At 52.8% G+C, this 19950-nt stretch overlaps 1 protein-coding gene across 3 annotated transcripts; it reads left to right on the top strand.

The window, feature by feature from the left end:
- The first annotated feature begins 2480 nt into the window (after positions 1-2480).
- Positions 2481-17428, top strand: ABCC10 (ATP binding cassette subfamily C member 10). Of its 3 annotated transcripts, none has more exons than XM_075200786.1 (3): positions 2481-2564; positions 7045-7224; positions 16049-17428. In XM_075200786.1, the coding sequence occupies exons 2-3, from the start codon at positions 7064-7066 to the stop codon at positions 17379-17381; spliced, it is 1494 nt and encodes a 497-aa protein (XP_075056887.1). In that variant the 5' UTR covers positions 2481-2564; positions 7045-7063; the 3' UTR covers positions 17382-17428. The 3 variants fall into 3 exon arrangements, with proteins under 3 accessions (XP_075056887.1, XP_075056885.1, XP_075056886.1); XM_075200784.1 differs by lacking the exon at positions 2481-2564 and adding an exon at positions 5215-5269; XM_075200785.1 differs by lacking the exon at positions 2481-2564 and adding an exon at positions 5573-5962.
- The last annotated feature ends 2522 nt before the right edge of the window (positions 17429-19950 follow it).

The raw sequence follows: 19950 nt of genomic DNA, 5'->3' as shown, positions 1-19950 counted from the left end.
TATAAGGATATTAAGGTAACAATTTGTTTTATATAATTAATATATGTATTTACATGTCATATAACCCCGTACTTGGGCTAAGTAGCATATAACAGACTGCACCCCTGGTTGAGATTAGTATGGACTAACCCCCAATGGGACAGGACCAGAAGTTAGTGGTGGAATCCTGTGAGATCTTTTTCTCCGGTGTAAAGGGTCTTCAGAAGGGGAGAAGTCCTACCATAGCCAGGTGTACAGGAGTCTGTAAGGACAGAACTAGTGATTGAGTTAAGTTGAAGCCCATCTACACAGCCTGATGTTATCTCTTGGTTGAGCAGTGGGGATGAAAACAGGGAACCTGTACTAAATGATGTGTCTGGTGTGTGTGAGCTGTGTGATACCCTTGTGTCCAGTGAAAATTACCCAAAGACGAGAAGATCTGGGGGTAAATGTATCAAGCTGAGAGTTTCTGGCGGGTTTGAAAAGTGGAGATGTTGCCTATAGCAACCAATCAGATTCTAGCTGTCATTTTGTAGAATGTACTTAATAAATGATAGCAAGAATCTGATTGGGTTTTCAAACCTGCCGAAAAACTCTCAGCTTGATACATTTACCCCCAGGTGTTCAGGAGAGAACAGAAGTCGTGAGACAGCAGGTCCCTTTGTACACGTCCACACACCAAGCCTGAGCTGGAGAACCTTATATCAGAGGTAGGAGCATGTATGGGAGGACCTACACCTACCACCAGTCTAAAATGTTATATCCATGGGTTTAGGTCAGAACTAATAAATGTCACAAATTGTGTTGCAGTGTACTTATTTTACTGCAATATAAAATGTGGAAATACCATTTGCATATGTTTAATTATAGTGTAGAATCTAAACAAAAATAAAAATCACCTTCTTTAACTAAATAAAATCTTAGGGCTAGATTTACTAAACTGCGGGTTTGAGAAAGTGGAGATGTTGCCTATAGCAACCAATCAGATTCTAGCTTTCATTTTGTAGAATGCACTAAATAAATGATAGTTAGAATCTGATTGGTTGCTATAGGCAACATCTCCACTTTTTCAAACCCGCCGTTTAGTAAATATACCCCTTAGTCTGTATAAGGGCGGCAGCAAATCTCACTGACCATTAAGGGATCAGTTCTGGTGTACGTTCTTGTCAACGCCTGGATCCATCCGCACCATGTATAGGATAATAGTCGTGCTTTCCCGTGTTGTACCCACTGATCAAGTCAGTTACTGATCAGATCGATAAGTGCCCCCCTCCCCATTTGTCAGCTTGCCAACCCTACTCACATTACCCCCACTCCAGTGATAAAAGCTCATATCAGACCTATCTTCGCAGCTTTATGTGACCAATAGATTATAACTAGTCCCCGGACTGTCCTGTGTTGGACACAGCATCCTACCTCCACGCCATCCAGCAGCCCTGATCCAAAGTAAGTGGTCAGGAGGATCTAGAGTAACCAGCAAAGAGGTCCTGCAGCAGCTACACCACACAGAAGTAAGCGATTCCAGGCGCAGATGCCTGGTGGCGGCAGCGATACTCTCCTACAGCTGATGTTTGTGCGCAGTTGTCACTTGGAGCTGGTGAGTGGTGGTTTGGTGAACTGGCGCCAGTGGAAGTTGTCAGCGACAACTTCAACAACAATTTCCGTCTATTGAGGATTTGTGGATGTTAATGGAAACCTCCCAGGCTCAGCTCCAGAGTATTTCATGACTTCATATGAGGTTTAGTGATATGGACTCCACAAGACCTCTGAAGGTATTCTGTGGTATCTGGCACCAAAACGTTATAGACCATTGTAGGCACTTTCGGTGGTGGACAGAGGTCAGCATCGGCTCTATGATAGGTCTGCGGCTGCACAGCCCCATACACAGCAAGCTGCGATGCTCTGTGTGGTCTGACACCTTTCTATCATAACCAGCATTAACTTTTCAGCAATTTGTGCTACAGTAGCTCTTCTGTGGGATTGTACCAGATGGGCTATAGCGCCTTCACTCCTCACACACGTCAATGATCCTTGGTCGCACATGACCCTGTCACCAGTCCACCGGTTCTCCTTCTTTGGACCACTCTTGGTAGGTACTAACCACTGCATACCGGGAACACCTCACAAGACCTGCCAATTTTGAGCTGCTCTGATGGCCTTTGTCAAAGTCACTTAGATCCTTTCCTAATATATCCAATCCCCTGACAGGCATCATAGTAACAAGATCACAAATGTTCTTCCCTTCACTTGTCAATGGTTTTACTGTTGTGGCTGATGAGGGTATAACTGTATAATCACCCCCCCCCCCCCTGTATACAGACAGCCAACCAGCACCCAGCAGGTATAATTTATATATCCAGCTATATTATGACTATACTGCCGGAGCCGGTGTATTACTCATACCCACAACTCTGCAGATAGTAAGTGTGCCCAGTCCTCAGCTCTGTGTGACTCACCCTCCTGGCACCACAGCCTGGGTTACATGGTGCTTGTAGATGTGATATGTGGTACAAAGATCAAACCAGAGAACCAGGAACCTTGTAAACGTGAGAAGTAACCGAGTCTCAAAGAAAAACCAAATTAAGGTAATGGGAAAACCAACTGATATATGGAGATATTATCTCAGTATATAAAGGTACAGGAGGTAATGACTGTGATATATGGAGATAATATATCAGTATATAAAGGTACGGGAATGTGATAGTTTTACAATGAAGGCAGTAGGAGAAGTGGAGGTATACAGGGCTGGATTAAGGGGGGGGGCACAGGGAGAAAGTGCCCCAGGCCCCCCCCTCTCTCTGAGGGCCCCACGCCGCCGGTCACACGCTGATTGGATCACCTGTCAATTGGTGATCCGACTCTTCTGCGGCTGTTGAACCCCACTGACGCAGGTGTACCCCCCCCCCCCCCACGCCCCCCTTGGACGGACAAAATATTTGTCAGCTGGCCCGATGTACAACTACTGGAGCTTCTCCTAGGCAAGGACCATACCAACAGGGCCTGGGGGTGCTGTGCTGAACGTGGCTTCCAAGGTGAGTCACACTTTCACTTGGATATATATATATAGTTAAAAATGGTGTCATGTTATCAATGTTTCTTTTAGTTTCAGGGACGGGCTGGGACGGGGAGCAGGGGGGTATATGGCCCCCGGGCCAGACAGAAAAAAGACTATTTTGGGCCGGTCCCTGCACCAAGTCTCTATTACTTGGTGGCTGGCCCCTCCAACGAGACCAGCCACCTTCTATCATTGGCCGCGGATCCTTACGATCCGCCCCCCCTTCCCCTATGTGTGGTCGCTATTGGTGTCACATGGAGCGTGCACCACATGACAGGTGCCGTCCCATGGGTGAAGAGAAACAAGGCCATACAGAGGGGTAGTATGTTAATATAATGTGTGTGTGTGAGGGGGGTAGTATGTTTATATAATGTGTGAGGTTGGCTATTAATTTAATGGTGGATTGCAGGTGTATGCTAATTATTTAACGGGTGCTATTTTATTTGTGGGGTGATGTGGGGCAATTTAATTTAATAGTGGTGTCTATCAATTTAAGATGGGATGATTGGACCTTAAAATTTAATGCTGGGGTGGTTTGTAAACTAATAAATGAATGTGGGGCTGTTTGGGGAAAATGAGGTCTATTTATTAAATGTGAATATGAATTATTTAATGCGGGGATGGTTGTGGGAAATGGTAATATTTATTAAACGTAAATGATGTTTTATTTATTGATGGGGCTGTTTGGAAGGAGGGAAATATGTTTATATATTAAATGGGAATAGTATTGTTTTAACACTGGGGCTATTTGGAGTTTTCTAAATCTCATGTGCCCATTTTTTTTTCAAAATAGGGCATCCAATATTCCAGGATCCAGACAAGCAGCAACTGACCTAAAGACACCGCAGCCACAGATGGTGAAAGTGACAAGAACAGGTAGGAGAGAGCAGGACAGTCTACCAACTGTCCTGAATGTGGTGGGACAGTCCCGAATTTGGTTGATTGTCTCGCTTAGTCAGGATTTGGTCTGACTACAAGGACAGTTGTGAGGTATGTCCCACTTCACCGTGTACCTCTGGTGAAGACAGAGCTGTGTGCACCTAACAGTAGTGCCTGTGTATTGTATAAAATGATAACCGTGTTACATCATAGGGGCCCCCCTGTCTAAAGTGCACCGGGCCCCCCAGAGCCTTAATCCAGGTCTGGCGGTATGACATACCCCTGTATAACCGCCTCTTCCACCACTGCTACATTCATAGTACACACATAAAAAGTGCATATATACATACATATTACAACATATACACTACATAAATACTTAAAGCATAGGACATACTACATGCATAGGAAATACTACATATAAAGTACACACATACTATATGTATAGGGCATACTACATACATAATACATAAAAAGTATACATATATACTATATGCATAGGACATAGTACATACATATGCTAGTCGGTGAAGTGTTGATGCATTAGTAGTATCAGACTGGTATCGTATAAGCAGGTAGTTCATAGTTGCCTACTCTCCAGAATGTCCGGGAGACTCACAAATTTCTGGGAGTTCTCCCGGGAGAGCAGAGCAACCTCCTGGTTCCTAAAGACCGAAGTAGTAAAGTGGCGGGGAGGCGGTGCTTGGGACGCGAATCGTGTGTCATCGTTGCCCCGCCACTGCGATTAGTCAAAAAGGTGAGTGCCGTTTAGGGTTGGGGCCAAATGATGCAATCCACCAGGCCTCACCCCCAACACGCCTTGCCAAAGTTACAAAGTATGAGCTAGTTGCGTGAGGTTTAATCATTCCCTCTGATAACTGTATGTGATCAGGGTCACACAGCGCTGGTATTATCACTCGTACACACACAACATAAGTCTGATCCTTATTGAAGCGCTGTGTGAACTTGATCGCATACTACATACATAGTACATACATAGTACATACATAGGGCATATTACATACATAGTTCATACAAACACATACTATATGCATAGTACATACTACATAGATAGTACACACATTCTACATACATAGAACATACTATAGGCACAGTACAAACATACTATAGCTATAGCACCAATTTGGACTTTTCTCTGCATTACATAGTCTGTACTGCCATCTAGTGGTAGACTGCAGCATAACACCCTGAGATCGTGCAGGACGCTCTGGATTCTCCTGCTCTCTATGGTTATTATCAGGTACGTGGTGTTGTCCGTCATGATATCCCTCCCCGGGAAACAAATGTTAAAAATATTGGTTCCATCTGTTTGGTTTGAGCTGGAAGCAGGAAGGGGTGAGTGTGAGGGGTGAGTGTGAGGTGGGAGTGAGAGGGGTGAGTGTGAGGTGGGAGTGAGAGGGGTGAGTGTGAGGTGGGAGTGTGAGGGGTGAGTGTGAGGTGGGAGTGAGAGGGGTGAGTGTGAGGTGGGAGTGAGAGGGGTGAGTGTGAGGTGGGAGTGAGAGGGGTGAGTGTGAGGTGGGAGTGAGAGGGGTGAGTGTGAGGTGGGAGTGAGAGGGGTGAGTGTGAGGTGAGAGGGGTGAGTGTGAGGTGGGAGTGAGAGGGGTGAGTGTGAGGTGGGAGTGAGAGGGGTGAGTGAGAGGGGTGAGTGTGGTCAGTTCCTGGTGCTGGCAGAATAACACTGGATATAGACCCCTGTGACTGCTCATCACACACAATACAATATAAAACACAGTATCTATAACAGTGATATAATCATATGTAACAATGTGTGATACATTATAACAATAAGATACAGTTGGACAATTATATAATGTATGATACAATATTACATAATTCTGTGTGACAATAATATAATGTATAATAGGTACCTGATAATTATAGGGGCGCTGCACCAGTTTAGGTTTCTGTTATCTTCAGTGCGGTTGGGAGATGATTAATGCTGCTCGCTCCTGACCGACCCTCCCTCCCACCGCTGTTGAAGTACCGCCCAGATCCACCCTCCAAAATATAGCGTCAATTATACTCAAGGTTAGCGTTTAGCCCGTATAATTAACAAGTACCCTTCATATGTAACACAATAATATCCTCTATGAGAGCGACATAACATAAAGTTATAATATATAACCGCAATATTGTTACTGACCTCTCTTACTGCTGTCACCAGACAGTCTTCAACTGCGCAGTAGTTGTAGGAGAATCTCGCTGCCACCACCAGGCGCCTAGTAACGCTTACTTCTGGGTAGCTGGTATAGCTGCTGCAGCGCCTCTTTGCTCTGGGTTGGCTGATACCTCCTGACCGCTTACTATGGATCAGGACTGCTGGGTAGCGGGCAGAGCATTGATGCATACACGCTGGGTTCTACCTAGGACAGCCGTTCCCTGGCAGTCCCGTGTTAGGCGCCAGTCAGAATCTTCAAACTGTGATGTTTTATTGCTCAAGTTGCAGGTCCTAGAAATCATCCAGAAGTACAGATGGTATAATACAGTGGAAATACAAGATTCAGCTCTTCTAGACAGTTTCTTTCACACATGTCTGGCACCACAAAGTCTGAGATATTACATCCAATTAGCATCAGGATGTAATATATTCTCTCAACTTGGATTTAATGTAATCTAAATTTAACAAACTTCACATCACTCTGTGATTTCCTAAGTGACTTGCTATTTGATTATTCAACTAGGTTCCCTATCTTTTTAAGACACAGGATTAAAAGCCAACACTTTTAATCCGCCACCCCGAGGCTGCTGTGTATTCAGGCTAAAAGATGTGCTGGTTACTCACAGATGAAATGAGCATGGGACCTTTCCTCCTGCTACATCAGAAATCAATACATTTCTAATACAAAACTGCAATGATATAAATCGACGCCCTGCACCACTAACTGAAATACATTTACACAAGAAGTTCTTTATAAGTGATCCAGCCACAATTATCCTGTGAGGAAATTAATAATTGGTGACCCAAGGGATAGTCCGTGATTCTCACATTTATGTCGGAAAGTGAAGTTGGCATGAAGTGGGGCGGTTTATAAATTGGGGGCAGAATATCACAAACACTGAGTGGCGAATGTGCGGGATTTACAGTCATTTTATCACTTTGTCTCTTGTAGATTTGTGACAGTGCAATGAATGGAAGACTTGGTGACCCAGCTCTGTGGTACCAACACCTCAGACCCGTTACCTGTCTGGGTCAGCGGACATGTCGGCGTCTGCTTTAACCAACTTATTCTGAGTTCAGTTCCTCACGTTATCCTTGCAGTGAGCAGTGCGTGCCATGCGGGGTCCTACAGGTGAGCTCCATCTATCCGCGCCACATACTGACCCTCTAGGATTGTCCTGCAGTCCGGCTGGGACCCTATAAGATGGGTATTATACACGTGATCTCAAAATGTTATTATGATTGTAAAGTGTCAGATATTGTGGAGACCTGACGCACTGACAGCGGCCTGGAGGGTGGGACAGTGATGGGGGTCCAGGGTGGGGGGATCACTGTGTATTGTACAGACCTGATGTACTGACAGCAGCCTGGAGGGTGGGACAGTGATGGGGGTCCGGGGTGGGAGGATCGCTGTGTATTGTGCAAACCTGACGTACTGACAGCAGCCTGGAGGGTGGGACAGTGATGGGGGTCCGGGGTGGGGGGATCACTGTGTATTGTACAGACCTGACGCACTGACAGCGGCCTGGAGGGTGGGACAGTGATGGGGTCCGGGGTGGGGGGATCGCTGTGTATTGTACAGACCTGACGCACTGACAGCAGCCTGGAGGGTGGGACGGTGATGGGGGTCCGGGGTGGGGGGATCGCTGTGTATTGTACAGACCTGATGTACTGACAGCAGCCTGGAGGGTGGGACAGTGATGGGGGTCCGGGGTGGGAGGATCGCTGTGTATTGTACAGACCTGACGCACTGACAGCGACCTGGAGGATGGGACAGTGATGGGGTCCGGGGTGGGGGGGGTCGCTGTGTATTGTACAGACCTGACGCACTGACAGCAGCCTGGAGGGTGGGACAGTGATGGGGTCCGGGGTGGGGGGGATCGCTGTGTATTGTGCAAACCTGACGTACTGACAGCAGCCTGGAGGGTGGGACAGTGATGGGGTCCGGGGTGGGGGGATCGCTGTGTATTGTACAGACCTGACGCACTGACAGCAGCCTGGAGGATGGGACAGTGATGGGGTCCGTGGTGGGGGGGTCGCTGTGTATTGTACAGACCTGACGCACTGACAGCAGCCTGGAGGGTGGGACAGTGATGGGGTCCGGGGTGGGGGGATCGCTGTGTATTGTACAGACCTGACGCACTGACAGCAGCCTGGAGGGGGGGACAGTGATGGGGTCCGGGGTGGGGGGGATCGCTGTGTATTGTGCAAACCTGACATACTGACAGCAGCCTGGAGGGGGGACAGTGATGGGGGTCCGGGGTGGGGGGATCGCTGTGTATTGTACAGACCTGACGTACTGACAGCAGCCTGGAGGGTGGGACAGTGATGGGGTCCGGGGTGGGGGGGTCGCTGTGTATTGTACAGACCTGACGTACTGACAGCAGCCTGGAGGGGGGGACAGTGATGGGGATCCGGGGTGGGAGGATCGCTGTGTATTGTACAGACCTGACGTACTGACAGCAGCCTGGAGGGTGGGACAGTGATGGGGGTCCGGGGTGGGGGGATCGCTGTGTATTGTGCAGACCTGACGCACTGACAGCAGTCTGGAGGGTGGGACAATGATGGGGTCCGGGGTGGGAGGATCGCTGTGTATTGTGCAGATCTGACGCACTGACAGCAGCCTGGAGGGTGGGACAGTGATGGGGGTCTGGGGTGGGAGGATCGCTGTGTATTGTACAGACCTGACGTACTGACAGCAGCCTGGAGGATGGGACAGTGATGGGGATCCGGGGTGGGGGGATCGCTGTGTATTGTACAGACCTGACGTACTGACAGCAGCCTGGAGGGTGGGACAGTGATGGGGGTCTGGGGTGGGGGGATCGCTGTGTATTGTACAGACCTGACGCACTGACAGCAGCCTGGAGGGGGGGACAGTGATAGGGGTCCGGGGTGGGGGGATCACTGTGTATTGTACAGACCTGACGTACTGACAGCAGCCTGGAGGGTGGGACAGTGATGGGGTCCGGGGTGGGAGGATCGCTGTGTATTGTGCAGACCTGACGCACTGACAGCAGCCTGGAGGGGGGGGACAGTGATGGGGGTCCGGGGTGGGGGGATCACTGTGTATTGTACAGACCTGACGTACTGACAGCAGCCTGGAGGGTGGGACAGTGATGGGGTCCGGGGTGGGAGGATCGCTGTGTATTGTGCAGACCTGACGCACTGACAGCGACCTGGAGGGTGGGACAGTGATGGGGGTCCGGGGTGGGGGGATCGCTGTGTATTGTACAGACCTGACGTACTGACAGCAGCCTGGAGGATGGGACAGTGATGGGGATCCGGGGTGGGGGGGTCGCTGTGTATTGTACAGACCTGACGTACTGACAGCAGCCTGGAGGGTGGGACAGTGATGGGGGTCCGGGGTGGGAGGATCGCTGTGTATTGTACAGACCTGACGCACTGACAGCAGCCTGGAGGGGGGGACAGTGATGGGGGTCCGGGGTGGGGGGATCGCTGTGTATTGTACAGACCTGACGTACTGACAGCAGCCTGGAGGGTGGGACAGTGATGGGGGTCCGGGGCGGGGGGATCGCTGTGTATTGTACAGACCTGACGCACTGACAGCGACCTGGAGGGGGGGACAGTGATGGGGTCCGGGGTGGGGGGATCGCTGTGTATTGTACAGACCTGACGCACTGACAGCGACCTGGAGGATGGGACAGTGATGGGGTCCGGGGTGGGAGGATCGCTGTGTATTGTGCAGACCTGACGCACTGACAGCGACCTGGAGGGGGGGACAGTGATGGGGGTCCGGGGTGGGAGGATCGCTGTGTATTGTGCAGACCTGACGCACTGACAGCGGCCTGGAGGGTGGGACAGTGATGGGGGTCCAGGGTGGGGGGATCACTGTGTATTGTGCAGACCTGACGTACTGACAGCAGCCTGGGGGATGGCACAGTGATGGGGGTCCGGGGTGGGAGGATCGCTGTGTATTGTGCAGACCTGATGTACTGACAGCAGCCTGGGGGATGGGACAGTGATGGGGTCCGGGGTGGGGGGGTCGCTGTGTATTGTACAGACCTGACGTACTGACAGCAGCCTGGAGGGGGGGACAGTGATGGGGGTCCGGGGTGGGAGGATCGCTGTGTATTGTACAGACCTGACGTACTGACAGCAGCCTGGAGGGTGGGACAGTGATGGGGGTCCGGGGTGGGAGGATCGCTGTGTATTGTGCAGACCTGATGTACTGACAGCAGCCTGGGGGATGGGACAGTGATGGGGATCCGGGGTGGGGGGATCGCTGTGTATTGTACAGACCTGACGTACTGACAGCAGCCTGGAGGGGGGGACAGTGATGGGGGTCCGGGGTGGGGGGATCGCTGTGTATTGTACAGACCTGACGTACTGACAGCAGCCTGGAGGGTGGGACAGTGATGGGGGTCCGGGGTGGGGAGTCGCTGTGTATTGTACAGACCTGACGTACTGACAGCAGCCTGGAGGGGGGGACAGTGATGGGGGTCCGGGGTGGGGGGGTCGCTGTGTATTGTGCAGACCTGACGCACTGACAGCGACCTGGAGGGTGGGACAGTGATGCGGGTCCGGGGTGGGGGGATCGCTGTGTATTGTTCAGACCTGATGTACTGACAGCAGCCTGGAGGGGGGGACAGTGATGGGGGTCCGGGGTGGGGGGATCACTGTGTATTGTACAGACCTGACGTACTGACAGCAGCCTGGAGGGTGGGACAGTGATGGGGTCCGGGGTGGGAGGATCGCTGTGTATTGTGCAGACCTGACGCACTGACAGCGACCTGGAGGGTGGGACAGTGATGGGGGTCCGGGGTGGGGGGATCGCTGTGTATTGTACAGACCTGACGTACTGACAGCAGCCTGGAGGATGGGACAGTGATGGGGATCCGGGGTGGGGGGGTCGCTGTGTATTGTACAGACCTGACGTACTGACAGCAGCCTGGAGGGTGGGACAGTGATGGGGGTCCGGGGTGGGAGGATCGCTGTGTATTGTACAGACCTGACGCACTGACAGCAGCCTGGAGGGGGGGACAGTGATGGGGGTCCGGGGTGGGGGGATCGCTGTGTATTGTACAGACCTGACGTACTGACAGCAGCCTGGAGGGTGGGACAGTGATGGGGGTCCGGGGCGGGGGGATCGCTGTGTATTGTACAGACCTGACGCACTGACAGCGACCTGGAGGGGGGGACAGTGATGGGGTCCGGGGTGGGGGGATCGCTGTGTATTGTACAGACCTGACGCACTGACAGCGACCTGGAGGATGGGACAGTGATGGGGTCCGGGGTGGGAGGATCGCTGTGTATTGTGCAGACCTGACGCACTGACAGCGACCTGGAGGGGGGGACAGTGATGGGGGTCCGGGGTGGGAGGATCGCTGTGTATTGTGCAGACCTGACGCACTGACAGCGGCCTGGAGGGTGGGACAGTGATGGGGGTCCAGGGTGGGGGGATCACTGTGTATTGTGCAGACCTGACGTACTGACAGCAGCCTGGGGGATGGGACAGTGATGGGGGTCCGGGGTGGGAGGATCGCTGTGTATTGTGCAGACCTGATGTACTGACAGCAGCCTGGGGGATGGGACAGTGATGGGGTCCGGGGTGGGGGGGTCGCTGTGTATTGTACAGACCTGACGTACTGACAGCAGCCTGGAGGGGGGGACAGTGATGGGGGTCCGGGGTGGGAGGATCGCTGTGTATTGTACAGACCTGACGTACTGACAGCAGCCTGGAGGGTGGGACAGTGATGGGGGTCCGGGGTGGGAGGATCGCTGTGTATTGTGCAGACCTGATGTACTGACAGCAGTCTGGGGGATGGGACAGTGATGGGGATCCGGGGTGGGGGGATCGCTGTGTATTGTACAGACCTGACGTACTGACAGCAGCCTGGAGGGGGGGACAGTGATGGGGGTCCGGGGTGGGGGGATCGCTGTGTATTGTACAGACCTGACGTACTGACAGCAGCCTGGAGGGTGGGACAGTGATGGGGGTCCGGGGTGGGGAGTCGCTGTGTATTGTACAGACCTGACGTACTGACAGCAGCCTGGAGGGGGGGACAGTGATGGGGGTCCGGGGTGGGGGGGTCGCTGTGTATTGTGCAGACCTGACGCACTGACAGCGACCTGGAGGGTGGGACAGTGATGCGGGTCCGGGGTGGGGGGATCGCTGTGTATTGTTCAGACCTGATGTACTGACAGCAGCCTGGAGGGGGGGACAGTGATGGGGGTCCGGGATGGGGGGATCACTGTGTATTGTACAGACCTGATGTACTGACAGCAGCCTGGAGGGGGGACAGTGATGGGGGTCCGGGGTGGGGGGATCGCTGTGTATTGTACAGACCTGACGCACTGACAGCAGCCTGGAGGATGGGACAGTGATGGGGGTCCGGGGTGGGGGGATCGCTGTGTATTGTACAGACCTGACGCACTGACAGCAGCCTGGAGGGTGGGACAGTGATGGGGGTCCGGGGTGGGGGGGTCGCTGTGTATTGTACAGACCTGACGTACTGACAGCAGCCTGGAGGATGGGACAGTGATGGGGTCCGGGGTGGGGGGGTCGCTGTGTATTGTGCAGACCTGACGCACTGACAGCAGCCTGGAGGGGGGGGACAGTGATGGGGGTCCGGGGTGGGGGGATCACTGTGTATTGTACAGACCTGACGTACTGACAGCAGCCTGGAGGGTGGGACAGTGATGGGGATCCGGGGTGGGGGGGTCGCTGTGTATTGTGCAGACCTGACGCACTGACAGCAGCCTGGAGGGGGGGGACAGTGATGGGGGTCCGGGGTGGGGGGATCACTGTGTATTGTACAGACCTGACGTACTGACAGCAGCCTGGAGGGTGGGACAGTGATGGGGTCCGGGGTGGGAGGATCGCTGTGTATTGTGCAGACCTGACGCACTGACAGCGACCTGGAGGATGGGACAGTGATGGGGGTCCGGGGTGGGGGGATCGCTGTGTATTGTAAAGACCTGACGTACTGACAGCAGCCTGGAGGGTGGGACAGTGATGGGGGTCCGGGGCGGGGGGATCGCTGTGTATTGTACAGACCTGACGCACTGACAGCGACCTGGAGGGGGGGACAGTGATGGGGTCCGGGGTGGGGGGATCGCTGTGTATTGTACAGACCTGACGCACTGACAGCGACCTGGAGGATGGGACAGTGATGGGGTCCGGGGTGGGAGGATCGCTGTGTATTGTGCAGACCTGACGCACTGACAGCGACCTGGAGGGGGGGACAGTGATGGGGGTCCGGGGTGGGAGGATCACTGTGTATTGTGCAGACCTGACGCACTGACAGCGGCCTGGAGGGTGGGACAGTGATGGGGGTCCAGGGTGGGGGGATCACTGTGTATTGTGCAGACCTGACGTACTGACAGCAGCCTGGGGGATGGGACAGTGATGGGGGTCCGGGGTGGGAGGATCGCTGTGTATTGTGCAGACCTGATGTACTGACAGCAGCCTGGGGGATGGGACAGTGATGGGGTCCGGGGTGGGGGGGTCGCTGTGTATTGTACAGACCTGACGTACTGACAGCAGCCTGGAGGGGGGGACAGTGATGGGGGTCCGGGGTGGGAGGATCGCTGTGTATTGTACAGACCTGACGTACTGACAGCAGCCTGGAGGGTGGGACAGTGATGGGGGTCCGGGGTGGGAGGATCGCTGTGTATTGTGCAGACCTGATGTACTGACAGCAGCCTGGGGGATGGGACAGTGATGGGGATCCGGGGTGGGGGGATCGCTGTGTATTGTACAGACCTGACGTACTGACAGCAGCCTGGAGGGGGGGACAGTGATGGGGTCCGGGGTGGGAGGATCGCTGTGTATTGTACAGACCTGACGTACTGACAGCAGCCTGGAGGGGGGGACAGTGATGGGGGTCCGGGGTGGGGTGGTCGCTGTGTATTGTGCAGACCTGACGCACTGACAGCGACCTGGAGGGTGGGACAGTGATGCGGGTTCGGGGTGGGGGGATCGCTGTGTATTGTTCAGACCTGATGTACTGACAGCAGCCTGGAGGGAGGGACAGTGATGGGGGTCCGGGATGGGGGGATCACTGTGTATTGTACAGACCTGATGTACTGACAGCAGCCTGGAGGGGGGACAGTGATGGGGGTCCGGGGTGGGGGGATCGCTGTGTATTGTACAGACCTGACGCACTGACAGCAGCCTGGAGGATGGGACAGTGATGGGGGTCTGGGGTGGGGGGATCGCTGTGTATTGTACAGACCTGACGCACTGACAGCAGCCTGGAGGGTGGGACAGTGATGGGGGTCCGGGGTGGGGGGGTCGCTGTGTATTGTACAGACCTGACGTACTGACAGCAGCCTGGAGGATGGGACAGTGATGGGGGTCCGGGGTGGGGGGGTCGCTGTGTATTGTGCAGACCTGACGCACTGACAGCAGCCTGGAGGGGGGGGACAGTGATGGGGGTCCGGGGTGGGGGGATCACTGTGTATTGTACAGACCTGACGTACTGACAGCAGCCTGGAGGGTGGGACAGTGATGGGGATCCGGGGTGGGGGGGTCGCTGTGTATTGTGCAGACCTGACGCACTGACAGCAGCCTGGAGGGGGGGGACAGTGATGGGGGTCCGGGGTGGGGGGATCGCTGTGTATTGTACAGACCTGACGTACTGACAGCAGCCTGGAGGATGGGACAGTGATGGGGATCCGGGGTGGGGGGGTCGCTGTGTATTGTACAGACCTGACGTACTGACAGCAGCCTGGAGGGTGGGACAGTGTGGGGGTCCGGGGTGGGAGGATCGCTGTGTATTGTACAGACCTGACGCACTGACAGCAGCCTGGAGGGGGGGACAGTGATGGGGGTCCGGGGTGGGGGGATCGCTGTGTATTGTACAGACCTGACGTACTGACAGCAGCCTGGAGGGTGGGACAGTGATGGGGTCCGGGGTGGGGGGATCGCTGTGTATTGTACAGACCTGACGCACTGACAGCAGCCTGGAGGGGGGGACAGTGATGGGGGTCCGGGGTGGGGGGGTCGCTGTGTATTGTGTTTCATTTCAGGAATAATAACAGCGTCTTAAATGAAATATTACAGAATGTTAATACTTAAAAAACAAGAAACAAAAGTCTTTGTGATCTTCATAATAAACTGAACGAGATATTTAATTCTTTAATTGATATTACTCAATAGATAGAGAGAAAAGATTTGCACCCGGCGTGTGAGACCCCCGTTTCCTGCACATTATGTAATACATGTAGATATAAATGTGTATATAATGTAATATGTGTAATAAGTCTTCTGCTCAGTGTTAGGCTGGGGGTCCGGCCGGTCTGTGAAGGATCAGTTTGGGAGGGTCTGTCAGTGTTCGGCTGTCGCCTTGTGTCCATGGACCGGGGACCAGATGCCCCACAGGCCGCCCCAGTAACGGTGGACCGGTTCTGATGACCACTTACCACAGAGACCTCCATCACTGAGCAATGAGTGTGATGGGGCTGGATGATATTTATATCTTTTGGAATATGATCTATTTCTTATATACTTACCATATATATATATTTATATGTGTCACTATGTGATTTTATTGGTTTTAATTTATTTTTAATTTGAATGATAATAAATATGAAATATGTTTTTTCACTTTAACCTGTGCTCTTCTGTATGTTACCTTATGTAAATAAATTGAATATATAATAATTTCAAATGTATTTGATGTGTAAAACTGTCAAGGGAGATGGTAGTGACCAGAGATGGAGAAAGTGGAAGGGAGATGGTAGTGACCAGAGATGGAGAAAGTGGAAGGGAGATGGTAGTGACCAGAGATGGAGAAAGTGGAAGGGAGATAGGTAGTTACTGGAGATGGAGAACGTGAGATATGGTCTTTACCAGAGCTAGAATGGTCATTGCCATAGAGGGAGAAGGTTTAAGGTGTTACCAGTGAGAGTTATAAGAAGCCATGAAGAAGAACATTGTCAGAGGAAAATGTCTATATATTAGTAACTGGTAATGTGTTGTCTCCTTCCAGATACTGCATTTGCAGCTCCCTGAGTTTCGCCTGGTTGTTTCGGATTTTCGTCTCCTTCCTCCTCACCATCTTGTGTGTCGCTGACTTGGTCTTGGGAGCTGTTTTTCCTCGTCAAGTTCCCTCCTCATTGGAAGTGCTGTCAGGGGGTGTCTCCTGCTTATCATGGTTCACACATTTTCTAACACTCCTCAGTCTCCGGAAGACATTGTACAGCCGTTCTCGGGGCCCTCTGAGTCTGGTGATACCAGTTCTGCTTGTGGTCCCCTCTTTGGTGATCACGGGGGTGTGGTTGTGCCAGGAGGGGGCTTTGTTATCTCCTTTGAATTTATTGCTTGTTTCTCGCTTCTCCCTCTTATGTCTTCGCATCTGTTGTATTATTCTATATTTAGGGGCCTTTCTTGTACCACCTCCACACACCAGATCTCCTACAGTTGTCTCCATCAATGATGGCGATGAGCATTCTCCTCTGGTCTCCTCACCTGACTCAGCTAGTGGTGAGGAGTCTGCTGAGGATGGTGAAAGTTGGCTATCACGATTCTTCTACTTTTGGATGCACCCTCTTATGCAGAAAGGAGCAGATGGAGGACTTAAGAAACCCCAGGATGTCTACCTCTTACCCTATAATCTCCGCACTGCAAGAGTCCGCCAAGAATTCATATCCAAATCTGTCCCTGAAGCGATGCACCTCTTACCAGCTTTACATGCCAGCTTTGGGGCTCACTATTATTTTCTAGGTCTTCTGAAACTTGGGTCAAGCCTCCTTGGATTTATGGGTCCTTTGCTGCTTAACCTTCTAGTTAATTTCATGGAATCGAGGGCAGAGCCCCTTAGTTGGGGTGTGCTGTATACCATGGGCCTGTTTGCTAGTGGATTTCTGGGGGCTCTTCTACAGAATCAGTTCACACATGAGATTAACAAGCTGATGTTGTCAGTTAGAGCATCTGTGCTCACCAGCGTCTATCGTAAGACCGTACGTGGTGAGGGGACAGGTCTGGCTGGGTTCTCCACCGGGGAAGTGGTGAACTTCATGAGCACCGATGCAGATCGGATATCTAACTTCTGCCGCAGCTTCCATGAGCTCTGGAGCCTCCCTCTGCAGTTCTCTGTCACCCTCTACCTCCTGTACCAGCAAGTGGGGATCGCCTTCCTGGGGGGGCTTGGGCTCGCCCTCCTCCTCGTTCCATTAAACAAAGTGATCGCCAGTCGCATAATGGCGAACAACAGAGACATGCTGCAGCATAAAGACGCCCGTGTTAAGGTACCCGGCGGTGTCGTGTTTCTGTTTGTGTGTAAACATAAAGTCATTTATAAAAATGTATATGTGCAAATATAACCCCCACGTACATAGGTGTACCCCCATATCTGTGACCAGCCCATATCACCGGGACTGTACACCCTCCACGTACATAGGTGTACCCCCATATCTGTGACCAGCCCATATCACCGGGACTGTACACCCTCCACGTACATAGGTGTACCCCCATATCTGTGACCAGCCCACTATCACCGGGACTGTACACCCTCCACGTACATAGGTGTACCCCCATATCTGTGACCAGCCCATATCACCGGGACTGTACACCCCCCACGTACATAGGTGTACCCCCATATCTGTGACCAGCCCATATCACCGGGACTGTACACCCCCCACGTACATAGGTGTACCCCCATATCTGTGACCAGCCCATATCACCGGGACTGTACACCCTCCACGTACATAGGTGTACCCCCATATCTGTGACCAGCCCATATCACCGGGACTGTACACCCTCCACGTACATAGGTGTACCCCCATATCTGTGACCAGCCCATATCACCGGGACTGTACACCCTCCACGTACATAGGTGTACCCCCATATCTGTGACCAGCCCATATCACCGGGACTGTACACCCTCCACGTACATAGGTGTACCCCCATATCTGTGACCAGCCCATATCACCGGGACTGTACACCCTCCACGTACATAGGTGTACCCCCATATCTGTGACCAGCCCATATCACCGGGACTGTACACCCCCCACGTACATAGGTGTACCCCCATATCTGTGACCAGCCCATATCACCGGGACTGTACACCCTCCACGTACATAGGTGTACCCCCATATCTGTGACCAGCCCACTATTACCGGGACCGTACACCCTCCACGTACATAGGTGTACCCCCATATCTGTGACCAGCCCATATCACCGGGACTGTACACCCTCCACGTACATAGGTGTACCCCCATATCTGTGACCAGCCCATATCACCGGGACTGTACACCCTCCACGTACATAGGTGTACCCCCATATCTGTGACCAGCCCATATCACCGGGACTTTACACCCTCCACGTACATAGGTGTACCCCCATATCTGTGACCAGCCCATATCACCGGGACTGTACACCCTCCACGTACATAGGTGTACCCCCATATCTGTGACCAGCCCATATCACCGGGACTTTACACCCTCCACGTACATAGGTGTACCCCCATATCTGTGACCAGCCCATATCACCGGGACTGTACACCCTCCACGTACATAGGTGTACCCCCATATCTGTGACCAGCCCACTATTACCGGGACTGAACACCCTCCACGTACATAGGTGTACCCCCATATCTGTGACCAGCCCATATCACCGGGACTGTACACCCTCCACGTACATAGGTGTACCCCCATATCTGTGACCAGCCCACTATTACCGGGACTGTACACCCTCCACGTACATAGGTGTACCCCCATATCTGTGACCAGCCCATATCACCGGGACTGTACACCCTCCACGTACATAGGTGTACCCCCATATCTGTGACCAGCCCATATCACCGGGACTGTACACCCTCCACGTACATAGGTGTACCCCCATATCTGTGACCAGCCCATATCACCGGGACTGTACACCCTCCACGTACATAGGTGTACCCCCATATCTGTGACCAGCCCACTATTACCGGGACTTAACACCCTCCACGTACATAGGTGTACCCCCATATCTGTGACCAGCCCATATCACCGGGACTGTACACCCTCCACGTACATAGGTGTACCCCCATATCTGTGACCAGCCCACTATTACCGGGACTGTACACCCTCCACGTACATAGGTGTACCCCCATATCTGTGACCAGCCCACTATTACCGGGACCGTACACCCTCCACGTACATAGGTGTACCCCCATATCTGTGACCAGCCCATATCACCGGGACTGTACACCCTCCACGTACATAGGTGTACCCCCATATCTGTGACCAGCCCATATCACCGGGACTGTACACCCTCCACGTACATAGGTGTACCCCCATATCTGTGACCAGCCCATATCACCGGGACTTTACACCCTCCACGTACATAGGTGTACCCCCATATCTGTGACCAGCCCATATCACCGGGACTGTACACCCTCCACGTACATAGGTGTACCCCCATATCTGTGACCAGCCCATATCACCGGGACTGTACACCCTCCACGTACATAGGTGTACCCCCATATCTGTGACCAGCCCATATCACCGGGACTGTACACCCCCCACGTACATAGGTGTACCCCCATATCTGTGACCAGCCCATATCACCGGGACTGTACACCCTCCACGTACATAGGTGTACCCCCATATCTGTGACCAGCCCATATCACCGGGACTGTACACCCCCCACGTACATAGGTGTACCCCCATATCTGTGACCAGCCCATATCACCGGGACTGTACACCCCCCACGTACATAGGTGTACCCCCATATCTGTGACCAGCCCATATCACCGGGACTGTACACCCCCCACGTACATAGGTGTACCCCCATATCTGTGACCAGCCCATATCACCGGGACTTTACACCCTCCACGTACATAGGTGTACCCCCATATCTGTGACCAGCCCATATCACCGGGACTGTACACCCTCCACGTACATAGGTGTA

This window comes from Mixophyes fleayi, chromosome 3, assembly GCF_038048845.1.
Source record: "Mixophyes fleayi isolate aMixFle1 chromosome 3, aMixFle1.hap1, whole genome shotgun sequence".
In the NCBI taxonomy this organism is placed as follows: Eukaryota; Metazoa; Chordata; class Amphibia; order Anura; family Limnodynastidae; genus Mixophyes; species Mixophyes fleayi.
This window is presented reverse-complemented; position numbering and strand designations above follow the sequence as displayed.